General features: G+C 36.5%; 1 protein-coding gene across 4 annotated transcripts in view; it reads left to right on the top strand.

Annotated features, from left to right (window-relative positions):
- Positions 1-14,740, top strand: part of RAPH1 (Ras association (RalGDS/AF-6) and pleckstrin homology domains 1) — an 84,649-nt gene that overhangs the window by 31,771 nt on the left and 38,138 nt on the right. For 2 of the 4 annotated variants that reach the window (XM_081050820.1, XM_081050821.1), the window contains 2 exons: positions 156-661; positions 11,735-11,815. In XM_081050820.1, the coding sequence (XP_080906946.1) occupies positions 156-661; positions 11,735-11,815 (587 nt within the window). The remainder of the gene's footprint in view (positions 1-155; positions 662-11,734; positions 11,816-14,740) is intronic. The other 2 variants (XM_081050823.1, XM_081050822.1) reach the window with 1 other exon arrangement.

Raw genomic sequence — 14,740 nt, 5'->3', positions numbered from 1 at the left:
AAAAATTGTTTAAAATACTGTATTTGAGAGGCTTTAGGTCAATAGGATGAATTTCTTTACTTCTTCCCTTATATCCATTAATCGAAATATATAATAGAATGTATACATTCTGAATTAGTGTGTTCTGGAAATCTCATGTATGTTGTTCATTGCAGAAGCTCTGAATCAGGGAGAAACTGTGGACCTGGATGCGCTAATGGCCGATCTTTGCTCGATAGAGCGGGAGCTCAGCAGTATTGGTGCAGGAAATAGTAAGCGTCAAATCACAGAAACAAAAGCCACTCAGAAATTACCTCCTAGCCGACATACATCAAAACATGGCACCTTGAAAGGATTATCTTCTTCGTCTAATAGAATAACTAAACCATCACATGCCAACTACTCCCTGGATGACATCACTGCACAGTTGGAACAGGCCTCCTTGAGCATGGATGAGGCTGCTCAGCAATCTGTACTAGAAGATACTAAACCCTTAGGAACTAACCAGCACAGAAGAACGGCATCAGCGGGCACCGTGAGTGATGCTGAAGTGCACTCTGTTAGTAACTCCTCTCGTTCCAGCATCACTTCCGCAGCCTCTAGCATGGACTCTTTGGATATTGATAAAGTAACGCGCCCTCAAGAACTGGAGTTGACAAATCAGGGGCAGCCAATTACTGAGGTAAGTAGATGGAACTTTTTTTCCTGGTATTTTAGTATGGAAATAGGAAATTATATTTTTTAAATGTAGTTTTAAATAACTTATTTTTTTCTACATTTAAAATTTGTCAAGGATACCTCTAAGCTATGTTTAAAATCAGACTGCTGAAGGAATATATTACCAGATTTGGCAATGTCACAAAGATGATTAAGAAGAGATTTAGTTTCTTCATTTTTTTTCTTGTGACCATTTGAAGTCTTTGAAACTTGAAATGTGGTTTATATTTGATGAGATTTTGCGAAGTTATAGCTACTAAGCTGATAATTATTGCTCAATGCATGTTTATTATAGAACAACTTAAGGAAAAGACTTATATTCCCATTGTAGTCTTCCAAGATTCTGGTTTTCAGGTTTACTCCATTTTATCATCAAAGAGTCAGTGTGGTGTAGTGGAAAGAGCTACTGGGCTTGGAATCAGGTAACTTGGTTCCAAGTGTTTTCTTTGCCACTCACTACCCATAGGACCTGAATGAATTATTCAGCCTCTGTGAACATGAATTTCACATTAGTGAGATGGAGGTAATATTATGTGGTCTACCTTCCTCATACGGTGGTTCAGAGAATCAAAAGTGACACATACATGAACAGATGGGAGGGTAAGGAATGGATTCACCATAAAGTAAGTTGAGCAAAAGCTGTGTTTGGTAAAGGTGAGTTCTTGATTGAGTTTTTTTCATCGAGAAGGCAGTTTTGTTATAGGGTAGCAAAGAGAAGGAATAAAATCAATGGGGACAGAATAAAGCCAGCCTTCCATTTAGTTTGTGTTTACAGTGCTCTCTAATACATGGTACAATAGTCTGGGATAATCAAAAAGTAAAATCTTGTAAAACACTGTTTAAGGAATTGCACAGAAATTTAAAATTTACACCTATTACAAATTTACCTAGCTTTGTTCTAGGTACTGAGGAGCATGACGGAAGCATGAATCATGGTGACTTGGAGATAAACTTGAGTTTTATTGCTTCTAAAGAAAGCAAATTATATCAATCTAAAGAATAAACTTTCATTTGTTTGAAATGAAACGTATCAAAGTGGTATATGTTCTATAGAGAACTTGAAAAGTGATTTCTCCCTTGTACCTGGCTTGGGATTACATTGAGCACCAGCTACTTGGTATTCATCATTTCTGTCTTCAGATTTACCTGTTGGAACAGGAGCAATATTTTATTAGGGATGTGCTTTGTTGGTTTTTCTGTGTTTTGTATGTCGATATTCCTTCCTCCTAGGCAGATTATTTTTAGGTGGGTCAACATGCATGCAGGTTATAAGTGAATCATTGAGGAGTGTGTGTGTGTGTGTGTGTGTGTGTGTGTGTTTCCATCTGTAAAATACACTCATTATAAAAGTTCAGACAATAAAAGAGCAAGTAAAGTAAAATGTGAAAAGTCCTCTCCCAACAAACAATTCAAATGGTATCCACTGGCATCCATGGGCAATGATACCAATGTTCAGTGGTACCGTGTTTCCCTGAAAATAAGACCTAACCGGAAAATAAGCCCTAGCATGATTTTACAGGATGACGTCCCCTGAACATAAGCCCTAATGCGTCTTTTGAAGCAAAAATTTATATAAGACCCGGTCTTATTTTCGGGGATACATGGTAGTATGTTTAATATAAGACTTTAATATTAAGGTTTGGTGAGTGAACCAGAAATAAAGTAGGGAAAGGAGTTAGTGTCTTCTCTGTCCAGTCTGTTCTTTTGCCTTGCTCAGATGGGTAGAAAAGTGGTTTAAATGGAACCTGCTTCAGTACACTTTTATTCTGGATATAGTCTGTTCTGATTGAAATCAAGAAAACTGAGGGAGGCTTACTAGATCCCAAACACATGTATCAAATTGTCCCTACACTCAAATACAGTTTTTAAAAGATACTTTACTTTTGCATGCATGGAGTCAAATGGTTCTGTGAAACGTGTTATGAAAAATGCCCTTTTAGCTGATTCTTAGGGTATTTTTCCCCGATGTCATTAAATCTATACTTTTATCATTAATTCTTGATTTTATATTTTTTTTAGTTTGTATTATCTACTGATTTCTCATTCAGGAAGATTAGGAGATAACATTCTTTAGACAACTCCCCTCATTTTTCTCCTTTTGTTCCCCTGTCCTCCCAATATATTTTGGTTGGGTTACTGCTGTTCAGTGTTTATATTATCATGACTATATACTTGCAATTTGCTGGTAAACCCTATATACTTTTATTTCATTTCCTTTATGGAACATTACATTTTGTTTTTCCCGGAGTTAATGATTTTCTTTGTATTTAAACATATATCTTTTTTTTTTTTTGACATGTTTATCACTATTTCAACTCCAAACTTTCCCCCAGTTGATTAAATCTTTTACTTGTTTCAAACAAAATTAGTGTTCTATTTATTTCATTTTCTTAAAATCCTTTTCTGTCTTTTGTAATCTTTAGGTCATTCTTAGATCTTTTCTCTCAGCTGTATGAGCTTCTTCAAGAAGATTTTTCCCATCCCCGGTCTGGAGGGCATATGCCTGGCTGCCAGTGCTTTAGCATCTCATTTGGGAAAGAAGGCTCGAGATGTGGGGGGGTCCTCAATGTTCAGTATGGATCTTCCATTTAATCCTAAGTCAGGGTTTCTCAGCCATCAGCCTGTTGACTTTTAGGGCTCACTAAGTCTTTGTTGTGGGGTGCTGTCCTGTGCATATAGGGTGTGAGCAGAGTCCCCGTCATCTGCCCTGGCATCGCTCGGTGCCAGCAGTACACACATACCCTCCAACTGTGACAACTAGCTATGTCTGCTGACATTGCTGTGTGTTCCCTGGAAGGCAGAATTGCCCCATTTAGAATCACTGCTGTATGTACAGAGTTAATAGCAGGTTTGAGCCCTTTTCTTCATGGGAAATGACTTTAGTTTTTCCTTCCCCTGGAACTTATTTACGAGAAACTTAATAAATATAGAATGCTTTCAGGTAATGTTGTTTATTGTAAATTGACCCCTGATGGGTAAGTGGATATGGATTAGGAAGACAGTGAATGAACTTTAGAAGCCTGTGAAAAAGACACCGACCTTGACTTCCTGGTGTGCAGTATGTAACTTGTGAGCATGGACACATCCCTCGAGGGGCCCTGGAACCTACACTCACTGGCTGTTATAAAGGTACTCCTGGTTCCTGTGGAGCAGAAAGCTTTTCTAAGCCCGGGTGATTTCTGTACTTACCCCACATGATCTTTCTCTTATAATGGTTGGTCCAAAAGACCCCTGGTGGGCTGTATAGATATTAGGTTGGTGCAAAAGTAATTGCGGTTTAAAAGGTTAAAAATTGCGAAAACTGAAATTACTTTTACACCAACCTAATACCTTCTGCAGATAGCGTGTCTCAGGCTAGCATGCTGTCTTTGTCTTTACTTAGAACTAAGTGAACCTGCTGCCAAGCTGTGGTCCGCTGGCTCCTGGGAGGGAGTATCAATCTGAACATGACACCACTGCTGGAGAGAATCTGGGCAGTGACTGTTCTTAAATATGCTTTCAGCTAATCTTCTTACTTTTAGTCCCACCTTCACTTCTGCTGCTTCTGGAGACTTTTGAGGTTATATAATGTAAATTAGGGTGCTCCTCTGTGTTTCTCCAGCGCTGGCCTAGCATTCAGCTCTTCTTGGGTCTGCTGAGTTGGTTACCACTCAGCCATGTGCTTTCTAGCTTCCAAAATTTTGTTATGTCTTCTTGTGAGTTTGTTTTAAAAACAAACAAACCATACAACAAAACCCTTCATTTTAGTCTTTGTTTTAGTGGGGTTTGAGGATGGAGTGCAGCTACCTCATTGGCCACATGCAGTCTTCTCATGTCTACAGTCTCCTGACCTGGAATGCCCAAGGTGCAGTCCTCAGATTACCGTCTATCTGTAACCACTCCTTTTGTGATCTTATGCACTCACAACTCCCAAATCCTAATACCATATTCTATTTATTTAAGGCATACGTTCCCCCCGCCACACACATACACATTTTCATCTCTCTAAAACAATGGTTCTAAACTGGGAGCTATGTTGTTCCCCAGAGAACATTCAGCAATGTTGGGAGACATTTTTGGCTGTGAGTGATAGAAGGGTGCGACTGGCATATAGTGGGTAGAGGCCAAGGGTGCTGCTAAAATCCTACAATGCACAGGACAGCCCCCACAAAGAATTATCTGACCCCAAATAGTGCCAAGGTTGAGAAACCGTGTTCTGAAATCAGGTGGCATCTGTCACTCACTGTCAGAAAAGTGGCAGTTAAACTGTGTTGGGAAGCCTTGTCGACAGTTTCTGATAAAGATAAAGCAAGTACCAGCATTAAATCATCTTAGATTCAGTGAAATACAAAATCTTTAGATAGTGTGTCCCCTGAACTCCAGGCTCAGACATCTTATCTCTAATCAGCATCTATCTCTCTTTGAGTGTCTAATAGGTAGCTCAGATTTAACTGGTCTATAACTGAAGCTCTGATCTTTTCTCTCAAACTTAGTCTTCCCGCAACCTTCTCCATTTCAGTTAATGGCTATTCCATTCTTCCAATTTACCAAGCAAAATCTTTCATGTCTTTATCTACTTCTCTCTCTCTTTTTTTTTAATCCCCTTTCCAATCCAGCCGCAAATTCTTTTGTTTTCACCTTCAGAATATATCCAGAGTTTTATCGTTCCTCACCACCTCCACTGCCACCAAGCCAAGGGTATTATCTTTATTTTACTTTATTTTTTATGATTTTATTCGGGAGGGCGAACAGGACTTCACTGGGGAACAGTATGTATTTTCCAGAACTTTTTGTTGGGGAAGAGTAGTTTGTTTTTCCCAGGACTCATCAGCTCCATCCAAGTCAAGTTGTTGTCCCTTCAATCTTAGTTGTGGAGGGCGCAGCTCAGCTTCAGGTCCAGTTGCTGGTTGTTAGTTGCAGTGGGTGCAGCCCACAATCCCTTGCAGGAGTTGAGGAGTCCAACCGACAACCTTGTGTTTGAGAGCCTGCGCTTCAACTAACTGAGCTGTCTGGCTCCCCCGGGAGCTCAGCAGCAGCAGGTCATTGACTTCATTCTAGTTGTGGAGGGCGCAGCTCACTGGCCCATGTGGGGATCGAACCGGCAGCCCTGTTGCCCAGAGGTCACGCTCTAACCCATCCGCCCCAAGCCAATATTATCTTGATGGGCATTTTTACAAGTCTCCCAGCTGATCTTCCTATGTTCACCTTGCCCTTAGCAGTCCGTCATCCACATGGCAGCCAGAGTGGTCCTATTAAAATGTGAGTCAGGTCTTGGCCCTCTTCTTTTCAAACCCTAGGCTTTGTATCTTTACTGTAAAACCAAAATCCTTACCTGATCTGCTTTCCCATTAACCCTTCCTATTTTCCTTTCTTCCCTCTCTCCCTTACTCTGCCAGCCATACTGCCTCTTCGCTGTTCTTTTCCAGAAGTCAGAACCCACCTCAGAGCCTTTTCACTTGTCCCCTGCCTGAATGCTCTTCTCCCTGATTACCTTCAAGGATTTGCTCAGTTATCACGTTCTGTGATGCCCTCTTTGATCACTCTGTTTTGAAATTGAAATCTGCCTTGTGATTACTTTTTATCCCCCTTTTGTCCTTTATATTTCTCTTTATTTTATCACCATTTAGCGTACTATGTATTTTACTTTTTTATTCTGTGGATCTGTCTCCTCCCAGTTAAATATAAGCTCCATGAGGAGAGGGACTTTAAAAAAACTTTTTTTTTAATTCCTGTTGTATCCTTAGCACCTAGAACATTATTTGGCTCATAACAAGCACTCAGATACTTGAATGAATGTATGTGTGTATTCGATCCACCTTGTCTAGAAGTCTGCAGTCTAAGATTACCAGCAATTATTTTAAGATGGAATATAGTGTCCCACTAGTGAAGTAACATGTGAAAACTCTGAAAAGTGAAACTTGTTTTTTACAAGTAGGTTCTTTAGAAGCAGTAATTATACCTGTTTTGAAGAAACTCAGGACAGAATAGTTACTTTCAGCTAAAGTTTAGAGACACAAGTAACAGTTAGAAAAATTAATTGATTGGTTTCATTTTTCATCATGGGGACATGGGTAGTCAGACATACTGTGGCTTATCTTTCTGCCTTTTTGCTCTCTGAAAGCCAACAGGGATAATAGGCACTGTACAATTTCACATCAGGAAGACTGTCTTTTTTCTCTGAATTTCTGTTGCTTGACCTTGTTGAAATACTGTGCTTCCAGGCGTTTCACATATGTTATCTCATTTAAGCCTCCCAATATTCTTTTGGTAGGCGCATTATTCTAAAGAAGAGATTAAGTAGGTCAAATAACTGAGAAATCTGTATTTGAATTCCAAAACTACAATATTTACCTCTCAGTTTTTATCAGTATTTTAACAATTGAAGCTGATGGTTAAAAATCATTATTTCCAGAATGTCAAAGAATCTTTTAGCACAAAAATATCTTCCATGAATAAACATAAAAATGAATTATAACATAATTTTAGTCAGTATTCTTACGAAACCCCATCAGTAATGTTCATTTGCTAAGTTTTTTAAATTAGAATTCATTGTACGTGAAATAAATTCTAAAAAGGGCTCTTTATATCTTAAACAATGTGAAATAAATGTTCCAGCTGATTTACTGTCATCCTTGTGATACTTTTATTCATATTAACTGATAAAACAATACTTTTCAATAAGACAGCAGTTTGCAAATTTAAATGGTAATTGCGTGTTATAAATTTATATAAAATAAGGTTTACTGATAAAAGGTCAATGCTAAAATATACCTTTATTTTCTACTGTGATTTAAACTTTAATGATGCCTTTGAATTCGGAATTTTATTCATAAAAACATTTTTAAAATGAAAATGCTTTTAAAAGCTATTACTGTAGTTTATGGCAGATTAAAAGGTTTTGCTGACTCTTAAGGATACTTGATTATATTATATTACAATAGGAAAATATTTCTTAGTATCTGAGCTACTAAAACTTTGAATGTTGTAACTGTTTTCCTTATATGTATATGGGTTTTTTATTAAAATCTTTATGGATACAGTATTGTAACTTGTGATATGCAACAGCATATCATAGCTTCAGTACAATTCCTACACTTCTTTCACCTTTCAGAACTATTTCAAGAATTAATGTGTGCAGAAATTTTGAAGTATTGAAAAGAAAAAGCAACTGTGTTTATTGTTAACATTGGGGAAAACCCCACTGGCATTGAAGTCCATTGAATTATTCTTAGCAAACAACCTTTTGCTCTGGAGTGGATGGGGAGCACAGGGCTTTCTGAAACTTCAAGGCCTACATATCTAAAAGATTGGGGTTATTGGTTTCTCAATTATTGCAGCTACATTTCTCTTAAAATTCTAATGACTGTGTTGCTACATCTCACAGAAATTTATTGACATGTGACAACTTGGTGTTTAATTCCAGATTTTGCTGGCCTAGCCTAAGGTTAATAGTGGAAGGAATAGGTATCAGATGAAAGAAGAGCCGTAGGTTTGGTGAAAGCCAGGGGACAAGTCTAGTTCTCACTTAAATACACGTCACCCCAATCAACTCTGGCATATATGCCCTGATTCTTGTTGTGTGTACTTAGAAATCTATGCAGTTTTTCTTCTCTGAAGAGGTAAAAAAGCATGTTTATTTAGTTTTAAGTCTGTTTTGTTTTTCTTTTATGTTTTATGTTGTGTGCTGGAGGGCTGATGAAGGACCTTACTTTGAACAAGAATAAAAATATATTCACCTGTTTTTAAAATTAATAGGGTTAGGGTTTTAAAAGCATTCAGACATTTACTGGCTTTTTAATGACCACTAAAAGAGGAATAAAGAGAAGAGGGGGAAAATAGAAAACAACAGCAGCTACTATATTAAGTGCTTATTCTGTGTTGGCATTGTGCTTTCCATGTTATAACACAACATACTGGATCCACAGGTGCTTTGTGGAATAGTTACCATTATCTCTATTTTACAATGAAAGGAACTATGACAGAGTGACTAAATACTTTTCCCAAGGATTTGAAACCAGTCTGGTTGTAGAGCTCATACTGCAATACCATGCTGCTTCATCACAGAATTGAAGAATCAAGACAAGGCTAGACTGGCCTGTGCTCTCAGAACCAGGCCTAGAGACAGAACTACATGGGCCTGAGAAAAAAGACAAAAAGATTTATGCAGTAATATCCCCATCTTGTGGTGGTTTAGTATATTCCTGAATATATTGCTAAAATTTAACAACTCTAAACTAGCTCTAATCTAAATGTATTGAGGCTTAAATAAAATTCAGATGAGGGCTGAATTCTAATTCTAATAGAATTTTAATTTTAGCAACCTTTGTAATTAAATGCTATTACTAATCCATTTCACACACGAGGAAACAGGTTAAATAATAATAAGCCCAGAGTCACATTGCCAGTAAATGGCTGAGCTGGGGCTAGAACCCAAGCACTCCAACTGCAGGGTCTACATTCTTAACCATTAGGCTATGCTTAGTTTTAATATTTGTGAAAAGCGCATGAATGTGAATCTGCTTTATTGAAACATTAATGTATGTTCACAAACCTCCACTTCTTTTTTTCCAGTTGGAATCTAAGGGGTTAGCAATAAAGGGAAGTGTTTTATTTTGTAACCACGACTTTGGTACAAAGGCCATTTCTTGATTTATGGTTTGGCTCCTGTGTTCAGATCTATGCTTTTCTATATATACCCCCCCACAAACACACTCCGCCAAAGATTCTGGCTCGTAAATTGTACTTCATTTTAACATGTTACAGATTCAGAATTTTGGTGAAGTAAGTTATGGATCACTATTTTTTTTTTTTGTAGGAAATTATTTAAATATTTTGTGGAAATACACCCTAGTTAACATTAAATAAACTTTATATCATTCCATAACCCCTTTTCATCTTTATTAATGTAACATTTAACCTTTGTTTGCATATGTACTATTTTCTGTTGTTTTTGTCACTTTGCACACACATATCCATTTTTGGTCAGGATGGTGTTGAATTTTGATAACTCTGTTCCATCATACTGTTTAACATGGCAATCATCTCTTTTTGAACACTTTAGATTTTTTTAAAAATTAACCAATTAGCATTTGGAAATATAGGAGCTTGTGTGAGAGTCTGGAGAGAATAGATTTTGAAAAACTTTATTTTGAAATAAGGTCAAACTTACAAAAACTTGAAAGACTAGTACGAAGAACTCATGAAACTTATTACTCAGATTCACTAATTTTTAACATTTTGCTACATTTGCTTTATCAATTCTTTTTACATATAAATTTTTTTCTGGAACCATTTGAGAGAGTTAATTGCATTTATCATTCCCCTTTAGCCGTTAGTACTTTAGTCTTTGTTTCCTAACAATGAGGATATTGGCAATAAAGATTTGATAGGCCTCCCGTTGATGCAGTGATTGACATAATGCTATAGAATATGTTTAATGAGAAAATGTAGAGGAGGAGAAAGCAAAAACAGTTTGATCAGGCTAAGAAAAAATATTTATCCATTCCATAAATAGTTGGGCGCCTAGGCACTACAGTGGGCTTTAAGGGATAGAACTGTGAACGTAATACTGTCCTCACAAGGTTGTAATTTATTGTAGAGGAGAGGGTGTCAGTACAGACAACCAAACAAGCTATTTCAGGACACTCAAGGTGAGTACTATGAAAGGAAGGACAGAAAACCTTGGTTAAAAGGTCATTGATGACTTTGAGAATGTATTACAGAATGCATTACAATTCAAAAGATACAGACTGGAGAAGAAAGATGTATGCTAGATTGTAGGGAATTAAGGTGTAAGAGGTACACTATAGCTGAATTTAGGATATTTGGCAGTTAAAAAGAGAAAATCATAATTTAAGAAGAAGATGGTACCCAGGAGAATTGAATATTTTTCTCTTTCCCTCCACCAATAAGCTGGATTAGTTGAGTATCAGAGACTGAGATGTTAGAGCGGGAATGAGTGGGATCTAGGACACGCTTAGCTTTGGAGGGAAAAAAGCATACTTATTCATATAGAACCGGAGAGGATGAGAATACGGGTGTTGTTTTAGGGTACGTTTTAGTAACGAAGATCCTGATAAATGGATGTGGTTTGCTTAGTAATGGAAGCAAGTGAGGTCATATGAAGAGATGGAAGGCGCTGAAATTAGAAGCTTGAAGAACTTAGAGAAACTACCGTATTTTGCCGTGTATAATGCGCTCCTTTGTATAATGCGCACTTTCAGGGTAAAAAAACTTTTGTTTTAATATTTTAATTCAAATTTTAATTTGTTTAGATACTTGTTTTTTTGTATTATAAAGGAATTTTAGCATTTATTTTTTAACATGGTACAAGAAATTTTATGTAACAAATAATTACAAAACACAAGAGCAAATACAAGGTACAAGAAATTTTATGTACTGGTAACAAATTTACGATATTTACTTATCATGATGGAAGCCCAAGAACTCTTCATCGCAAGTGCGTCGTAAGTTCAACAAAACCGATTATTGTATTCCAGAGTATTATTTTGCATATGAATATTGTTATTAATCTCTGGAGTTACACTTTTAACTCATAAGCATAAATAAAGAATTAAAAACATTTATATAGATGCATAATTAGTACTACCCATGTATAATGCACATCCTTATTTTTCTATCACAAATTTGGGCAAAAAGTTATGCATTATACACAGCAAAATACAGTACTTTGAACAAGCTTAGAGAGAATGATTAAGGAGTGAGGAGAAAAGATAAGAGTACTGCCATACAGCAGTCAAGGCCCAACTGAGGTTCAGAAGCATGAATTGGTAATGAACACAGGGTTTTTGCATAGTAGTTCTCCGTGGTGCTCTACTGTCCAGAAATAAAGTGAGGTTATCCTTAAATTATCAAGAATTAGGATCATCTGGTTCTTACCTTTTTTATTTTATTTAATATAATGAAAGGTGCATGCAACTTTTCATTACCATTTTGTTTCAGTTATTCATTTCAGTAATCTTTTCTCTTCCTGCATGATGAGAACTGCCCTTTTCCACCTTCTTTACCTATCATTTTCTTCCTTCCTGCATTTTCACAGCATGCTATTTCTCTGAGATGTCCCAGCAAGCAGGTCAAGCGTCAAATTGAATTCACAGAAGAACAGGCTGAGCTGACACCTGTAAGTTCTGTAAACAAGTCTTTGGGACTACTTAAATATCAATGAAGAGAAATGAGTTCTTTAGAACTTTTGATCATGAAACCTTGTCATATACCTCAAATTTACAAATAAAGATTAAACCACGCTTAACAAATGAGCAAAAACAAATTAGCAACTGTATGATATGGTACCATTGAATATGAATAATCACGGTAAGATTATATAGGTGGTGGCATATCTAATATAGAGAAGTTTTGTGTTGGAACCTGATACCACATTCTTTCTTCTTTATTCTGAACCTAAGGACTTTTTTAAATTGCTTAAAATATTAACAAATTCAGCTGTTTTTCAGAATGGGGATATCAAGTAGAATGACTGTTCTGCACTGATGCTTACCTAAAAACCTAATTTCGTTCTTCAGAAATGTATCCTCTGGTCAGTGGATGACTCAGAGCTGCCCTGTTCCATATGGTGGCCACTAACCATATATGGCTGTTAAGCACTTGAAATGTAGTTAATCCAAATTGAAATGTGCTTTAAAGGTAAAATATACATTGGATTTCAAAGACTTAGTGTAAAAAAAGAATGTAAAATAGTACAATATTTTTTATGTTGATTACTTGTTGAAATTATAATATTGTGGATATTTTCAGTTACATAAAAGATGCTAATAATTAGCTTTTTCAGTTTTCTTTTTACTTTTTTAAAAAATGTGGTTATTGGAAAATTTTAATTACATTTGTGGTTTGTATTGTATTTCCATCGGTCAGCACTGCTTCAGTCGTCTATGAAGCATTAAATAAAAAGACCAAATCCCTGACCCCCGACCCAACTAAATCAGATTCCCTCTAACCCTCTCTTCTTCCCACCTTGTCTCCTTCCATCTTCCCTTCCTTCCTATCTTTAAAAAATATAGTAGTGACCAGTGAATTGATTTCACAGCCCACTAATTAGTTACGTATCCTGCATGGTGAAAAACACTTGTCCATCCTCACCTCCAACCCCTGCCCTACACTCATAAGCATCAGCCACGTTTCCTTGCATTGTCACCTACTTAACTTCTTCTGCCCAAACAGCAGTTCTCAATCCTTTTAGTCCCGATACCCCCATTTCGTAACAAATAATTTATAACACTATCTTTAGTATCCCAAATGAAATTGATAGATCATATAACTTGCATACCTATTTTTTAAAAATGAATTGAATGCCCTAATACTTACCGTGTTTCCACGAAAATAAGACCTAGCTGAACAATCTGCTCTAATGCTTCTTTTGGAGCCAAAATTAATAGAAGACCCAGTCTTATTTTATTATAAGACCGGGTCTTATAATATAATTATAATATAATACCGGGTCTTCTATTGATTTTTGCTCCAAAAGACACGTTAGAGCTGATTGTCCGGCTAGGTCTTATTTTCGGTGAAATATGGTAACATGAAGGAGAAATAACCAAAAAGTAATTTATAGTATAATAATGTGTATTTCAGTTTTTAAATGCTTGGCCACCACTATCTTGAAAGACACAATGTAGTAGTCACAACCTACACCCACTTATAATTAAGAACTCTGGATTTAAGAGAAGTGGGGAGATCAGAAGATTTTTTTTTATAGGAAAAAGAAAGCAGAAATATGGGGGGGCCCAGAATTAAAATGTGTTATAATAAATAGTAGCAGACAAAACATATCTGTATGTGGTAATAAAAAAAGGGAAATAACCTTAACTGAAGTATAGGGCTAATGTGCTGAGACAATTTATAGTCGGTCAAAGAAGAGAAAATAGGGAAATACAAAACTCTTGCAAATGAGCAGTGTCTTATAATTGTACAATGACAAAATAATTCCCTGCCATATAGTGTTGGGATGAGATAGTGATAAAATGATGTAGATACTTGATTTTTTTACAATATAGCTTTCTCATTGTGCTATAAATATTTTAAATAAGACAGGGCAATGTGAAGTATTTTTAAACAATCTTTATTAATGAAGCTCAGTGAAATTCCTGCATTTCATGTCTTTTCATTAATTTAATAGTATTTAGTTCTTAATGCTGTTAAAAGGAATTTCATCTCTCCTGTCATTCACTTCCATGTGACGATGCAATCTGATCCTGCCAGTTTTGGTATTGCCAACTCTTACTTCAAGCCAGGTTTCCATTGGTGAAATGATTTTCTAACATAACAAATAACTCTTGGTAAATTCTGAACAAAAGAAAGTGCAGGCTTCCCTCAATTTATTTTACATGGTAAATAGCATTCCTGGAAGAGTCATTGAATATTAAAATTATACATAAATACCTTGTTTTTCTGTGTAAAATGGAGTTAGGTTATAAGTTCAGATTGTTATAAACAGGATTACCCATCTATATGATTTTCATATAAGAACATTAAAAATACATGTGAGATGTGGGACTTTGTTGTTATTATGTGACATTGTTCCATGTTTTCGAGGCATCTAGAATTTCTGACTTCCCTCCCAATAAATACCAGTAATGCTCTACTCCGCTGTGACTACACAAAATATCCTCAATGTTTTTCCGAAATGCCTCCTTGAGGGCAGCCCCACCCTCTTTGAGAAACCCTGATATCTCTATTCACTGTCTCTACCCCCGCCCCCACCCCACCACCAGCTGCCTCTTCCTCATCTTCCAGGACTCTACGCTTTTTCAGAAATACTTTACTGAGCTCCTAATTTTAGATTAGGTACTCCACCTCCTACTTGCTGTCATACCATTTAACACACTGCACTGTAGTTGTCAGTTCTCTCCCCTGTTAGACTCTTGTGAGAGCAGAAATGCCTGTCTTGCTCACCTTTGCATCTCCAGTGCCAGGCAGGGCTCCAGCCTCAAAGTTGAAACAAATAAATAGTTGAATAAATGATACAATAGAAAGGGGAAGATGGAAGAGAGAACGAAACTGGGTTTATAAACTAGTGAAATGGATGAAGAAT

Source organism: Rhinolophus hipposideros (assembly GCF_964194185.1).
Source record: "Rhinolophus hipposideros genome assembly, chromosome: 6".
In the NCBI taxonomy this organism is placed as follows: Eukaryota; Metazoa; Chordata; class Mammalia; order Chiroptera; family Rhinolophidae; genus Rhinolophus; species Rhinolophus hipposideros.
The sequence above is the reverse complement of the archived record's forward strand: the minus strand, read 5'-3'. Positions and strand labels throughout refer to the sequence as shown.